Source organism: Cheilinus undulatus, linkage group 11 (assembly GCF_018320785.1).
Source record: "Cheilinus undulatus linkage group 11, ASM1832078v1, whole genome shotgun sequence".
Taxonomy (NCBI): domain Eukaryota; kingdom Metazoa; phylum Chordata; class Actinopteri; order Labriformes; family Labridae; genus Cheilinus; species Cheilinus undulatus.
Window position 1 is genome coordinate 46,470,871 of NC_054875.1, and position 6,000 is coordinate 46,476,870.

General features: G+C 40.9%; 1 protein-coding gene across 2 annotated transcripts in view; it reads right to left on the bottom strand.

Annotated features, from left to right (window-relative positions):
* The window catches only part of LOC121517796 (tubulin alpha chain-like), a 1,079,624-nt gene extending 1,076,168 nt beyond the window's left edge, over nt 1-3,456 (bottom strand). Inside the window, exons 1-4 of one of the 2 annotated variants that reach the window (XM_041799831.1) lie at nt 3,337-3,456; nt 2,144-2,366; nt 1,905-2,053; nt 769-1,792 (exon numbers count right to left, since the gene is read on the bottom strand). In XM_041799831.1, the coding sequence (XP_041655765.1) occupies nt 812-1,792; nt 1,905-2,053; nt 2,144-2,366; nt 3,337-3,339 (1,356 nt within the window). In that variant the 5' untranslated portion in view covers nt 3,340-3,456 and the 3' untranslated portion in view covers nt 769-811. Of the gene's footprint in view, nt 1-768; nt 1,793-1,904; nt 2,054-2,143; nt 2,367-3,336 lie in introns of those variants that run through there. The other variant, XM_041799832.1, reaches the window with a different exon arrangement.
* Between the last annotated feature and the right edge of the window lie 2,544 nt (nt 3,457-6,000).

Below are 6,000 nucleotides of genomic sequence, written 5' to 3' on the forward strand. Positions count from 1 at the left end.
ATTTGGTTAAGGACGCAAAAAGGGGCAAAAACTATCAAAAATTGGTTAAAAGTGGCAAAAATACAGAAAAAAATAGCCTGGCAAATTAGTGAAAAGGGGTTTAAGAGTGGCACACAAGGGAAATAATTTGCAGGAAAGTTGCAAAAGGAGGTTAAGGGGGGCAAAAAATGGGGAAAAAGTGGCAAAAATGGATAAGAGTAGCACAAATTGTAAAAAACATGCAGGAAAAGTGGTTTAACAGTGTTAAAGAATGGCTCAAATTGCATTAAAGAGGCAAAAATGGGTTAAAATGAGTTAATAGTGGTACTAAATCACAACTGTGGAGGGCCCATTCTCTGTGATTTTCAGGGGCCCAGCCAGTTCTGTTGTCAGGCCCGTCTCCTTGTGGCCTGCTGCATAATAGATAATAGGGATCGATCTCACTGGTAATGCCTAAAAATGCCCTGCGTTTTGAAAGAAAACACTAATACTAATAAAATAATACCAAAATATTTATCTAATTTTTGTGTATTTGAAAGTCCGGCCCCCAGAGTTTCTGCTGAGACTAAATGTGGCCCTTGTGCAAATGTACTTGATGACCCCTGACCTACAGCATTAGCATAACTGTGACAGTTGCTAACTTTCTCAAGTGTTTTAAATGTTTTGTCTAGAATATTCTTCGAACTGAATGACAGCTTCTTTGAAATTGTCATTTCAGGTGTCTTTAGTCTGAACATTAAAACTTTTAACTGACAGAAAAAATTCTGTTTGGAATGCATTCAAGAACACAATGTGAATTAATTTCCTGTTAAACTAATGCCTTTTATTCCATTTAATACTCCTCTCCATCCTCCTCTTCCTCACCATCCATGGAGTCGACTCCCACCTCCTCATAATCCTTCTCCAGAGCAGCCATGTCCTCTCTGGCCTCAGAGAACTCTCCCTCCTCCATCCCCTCACCCACATACCAGTGAACAAAGGCACGCTTCGCGTACATCAGATCAAACTTGTGGTCCAGACGAGCCCAGGCCTCTGCAATAGCAGTGGTGTTGCTCAGCATGCACACGGCCCTCTGGACCTTGGCCAGGTCACCACCAGGAACCACAGTGGGGGGCTGGTAGTTGATGCCAACCTTGAAACCAGTGGGACACCAGTCCACAAACTGGATGGTACGCTTTGTTTTGATGGTGGCGATGGCAGCGTTCACATCTTTGGGCACCACATCACCACGGTACAGCAGGCAGCAAGCCATGTATTTGCCGTGGCGAGGATCACATTTCACCATCTGATTGGCTGGCTCGAAGCAGGCGTTGGTGATCTCTGACACTGACAGCTGCTCATGGTACGCCTTCTCTGCAGAGATGACAGGGGCGTAGGTGGCCAGAGGGAAGTGGATACGGGGATATGGCACCAAGTTGGTCTGGAACTCTGTCAGATCAACATTCAGGGCACCATCGAAACGAAGGGAAGCAGTGATGGAGGACACGATCTGACTCATCAGCCTGTTCAGGTTGGTGTAAGTGGGGCGCTCGATATCGAGGTTTCTACGGCAGATATCATAGATGGCCTCATTGTCCACCATGAAGGCACAGTCAGAGTGCTCCAGGGTGGTGTGGGTGGTCAGGATGGAGTTGTAGGGCTCCACCACAGCAGTGGACACCTGGGGAGCTGGGTAGACAGAAAATTCCAGCTTGGACTTCTTGCCATAGTCGACAGACAGACGCTCCGTCAGCAGGGAGGTGAAACCAGAGCCGGTGCCTCCTCCAAAGCTGTGGAAAACAAGGAAGCCCTGAAGACCTGTGCACTGGTCAGCCTGAGGACAAAGAGGGGAAACAGTGAGCACATGTGAGATAAAGGGATGTGATTAAATGGATACTTTTTAATGAAAATTAAGAGCTGAATCATTTTAAAATAAGGTCACCCACCAGTTTGCGGATCCTGTCCAGCACCAGGTCGATGATCTCTTTGCCGATGGTGTAGTGTCCACGGGCGTAGTTGTTGGCAGCATCTTCCTTACCAGTGATCAGCTGTTCAGGGTGAAATAACTGGCGGTAGGTGCCAGTGCGCACTTCATCTGGAATAATAAAAAAATAAACATTGAATAAGCTGTGCAACAAGGATTACAGTTTTGATATATTTTGTCTTATTTGTAGCCAGTAGTTACCAATGACAGTGGGCTCCAGATCTACAAAAACAGCTCTGGGGACGTGCTTTCCAGCTCCAGTCTCACTGAAGAAGGTATTGAAAGAATCATCTCCTCCTCCAATGGTCTTATCACTGGGCATTTGTCCGTCAGGCTGGATGCCGTGCTCCAGGCAGTAAAGCTCCCAGCAGGCATTGCCGATCTGTACGCCAGCCTGACCAACGTGGATGGAGATACACTCACGCTGGAAAGAAAAATATGAAAGGTTACTTAACTGCAATTTTTCCTACATTTAAATTGAGAGCAACAAAGTTATCAAGGCTTTTTTTAAATATAAAAAGGGATTTGTTTATATATTTTGATTTAAAATGGACTTATAATCAGTAATGCTGGATGAACTGGACTTTATCTTGAAATTTATAATAAACTGTCACAACAGTTGTTGGGTTGTGTCAGTAAAAATGTCATTTGAAACTTGATTGGCTAATGCATCAACCAATCAGGTGCTGTCTTGACCAACTTCAGTAGTCTCAACTTTCTGTTTAACTCTGTTGCTACGCACAAGGCCCTGACTGTTGCATCGGATGACGTAATTTTAATTTGTGGGGAAAACCGTTTACCGTGAAATCATCACAGAGGATGATTTAACGGTCAAAATATCAAACACCCCTGTGTAAATACAGACAATTTTGTTCTCTGTGACCCTACATCCTGCTTAGTTTGCTCTCAGGGGACGTTTAAGAAGTTTGCATTACTGCTACTACGGCAGCCGGTGTCATGAGAAGTGATGAACGGGGCTTAGTCACGTCGGGAAAAAACGTAATTTGACGCAGAGTTAGCCGCTGGACCGAAGCCTAGCTAACGTTATTCATTCTGTCCACACCGCAATCTGCTAAAACAATCTTTTGTTCTCTCAGCCCACTACTCTTCATCCTGCTCTCGGACTGTCCAACTACTCGAGTTGAAGAGCAGTTATGCACACTGGGGTATGATTTCGCCAGTTTAAGCCGTTATTTATCAGGAACAAAAACAATTTCAATAAAATTTGTTGACTTTTACAGCTCACAAGTCTGATCATCCGGCTAACGTTTGATTTGATTCAAATAACAGAGGTACAAGCTAGCTTTTTAAAACCGTTGAACTGACGTTAACCGTTATAATCCCTATAATGTTTCCACCTGTTTTTTTAATCAAAGTTTTACAAGTTGTCTCACCATTTTGCTATGTTTAAGCTTCGGTAGAGGGTTGCAGAAGTTCCTTGACAAGGAGTCTTACATGTCGACAGATATGGGGTCAATGTAAGAGACAATGGCGCACTAGAGGATGGATAGCGGTATATGCGCAAGTGCAGCTCCGGAGACAGTGGCAACCGCGACGCGACTGGCCAAGCACCTGTCCATCAGACGGTTGGCTGCTTTCTATTGGTTGAGGAGCTCGGTTGTTGCAATCCCGCCTTTCAGACCCCACCCGAATCTTGACATTCTCCCGGTATCGTGCTGCAAGCATGGCGCCACTCATCATGGAAGATAAAGTGCTGCGTAATTTTAAGCACATCAGATTCAGACAGGCCGCCTAGCTTGCCAGAAACTTATTAACATTATCAGAAGTACCTGTAAAATTCCCTCTAGTAAGGCAGATTAGAGGAGAATGGTACGACGGAGTATTATGGCCACACGAAGAGAAAAAAAAATATTGACATTAACAGTAAGTTAACAGTACAAAATAAATAATGCATTCTTATTCAGAATGTGCTTAGCTCGACCCAAAACTCTCACGTTCTTGCCAGTTTGGAGCAGGTGTATCTTACATGAGCTTTCCAGCAAAGTCTGTGGTCAAGTACAACTCCAAGGAATTTGTTTTCATATACTCTTTCAATAGTTACATCATCAATCATCATTTTCACCTGTATGTTTATTTTACGGTTACCAAATAACATAAGTTTAGTTTTTTCCAAATTCATTGACAGTTTATTTTTGTCAAACCATGATTTCAGTTTACTTAGTTCTGTCACGATCACATCCAACAGTTGCTGCAAATCCTCACCTGTACAGAGTATGTTTGTGTCATCCGCAAAAACGACCAGTTTTCATTTTTTTGATACTTTACATGTTATTTATGTATAAAAAACAATTTTGGGCCTAATACTGACTCCTGCGGGACTCCACAGGTAATGTCTAAATAATGTGACTTGAAGTCACCCAAGTGTACAAACTGCTGCCTGTCTTTGATATAGCTCTTTAATTAGTTCAAAACATCTCTCACGCCGTACTGTTCCATTTTTTTAGTAATATATCATGATCTATTGTGTCAAAAGCTTTCTCTAAGTCTATGAATACCCCGATAGCATACTTCTTACTGTCAGTAGCGCTTTTGATCTCTTCTGTTAAGTCCATTAATGCTGGTGCTGTTGATCTATTTGTCCTAAAACCACATTGACTGTCCATGAGTAAACTGTGTTTTTCGATGAAACTGTCCAGCCTCGCAACAAAGAGCTTTTCTAAGATTTTGGAAAATTGTGGAAGTAAAGATACGGGCCTGTAACTGGTGAACTGGTACTTGCCTTCTGCCTTGTACAAGGGGATGACTTTAGCAACCTTCATTTTACTTGGAAAAGTACCAAGCTTAAAAGACAAATTAAAAAGATGTTAGTGGATCAATGATGCCATCCATTATGGTTTTCTCGTAATATTACGACTTTTTTTCTTGTACAGTCGAATTTTTTTTCAATTTTTAATTTTTTTCTGTTCGTGTGGCCTAATACTCCGTCGTACTATACAGTTCTCTATAGTACAAGTGAAGTTTTTAACTTTGTGCTTCTTCAGTGTCCAATACCACTACTGCAACTTTACAATCCTGGGTTTGTATGACAGTATCAACTCATCTCTGTTGTTTAACCCTTTAAAGCCTGATACCTCAAATAACAGCAAGAAAACTCTCATTTCTTGGAACGGAGATCATCTTCTGAAATCCAAATAAGGAAAAAAAAATGCCAAATGTATAGAATTTGTTACAAAGTAATATAAATATGGGGAAAATTTGGCACGTTAGTAACTGACAATCCACTAGAGGGCCTTTTTTTTAATCATTATCATCTGATTGTATTCAGGTTTTTAAGGAAATTGAGCTTGTTGAGACAGAGGTCTCAAATGTGTTTATCATATAATTGCCTTAAAAGGGTTAACAGCTGTAGATATTTATACACAGAAATTAAGTGCTCAACAATGTGAGCATTTGGTCAAATTTTAAATGGATGCTGCTCAATTATATCAACTTAATAAAAGAAAATAAAGTATATTTGTCTTTGGTAGATTCTACGCTGTAACAGTGCTTGCTAGTAAATCTATACCATTAATGTATTTATGACAATGATCCAAAACAACAGCATTTCCATCTCTGAATGGACTCAAAAATAGTTTTGGTGTGATCTAGTCAAAGTCTGGACTCAAATCTGATAGATGCTGTGGCATGACCTTAAAACTGGATGTTCACGATCAAAAATGTGGCTGAATTGAAACAAGTCTGCAAAGAAGAATGGGTCAAAATTCCTCCACAAAGATGTGAAAGACTTATTGCCATTTATCACAAATGCTTGCTTGCAGTTGTTGCTTCCAAAGGTGGAACATGAGTTTGTTTACATAGAGCCAGGTAGGTATGGATGGCTTTCTCCCATAATAAATAAAATAATTTTAAAAAATGCATTTTTTATTCACTTGAGTTATCTTTATCTGCGTAGGTTCTCATTCATCCAGGTCACGGTTATCCAAATCTTTCTGTAATATAAACATTAGTTTGATTATCTGTAAGTTTAAAAAATATGCAAAAAAAGTCAGAATTGAGGCTTTAAATACTTATCCACAGCACTGTAGGTATGGCACTAG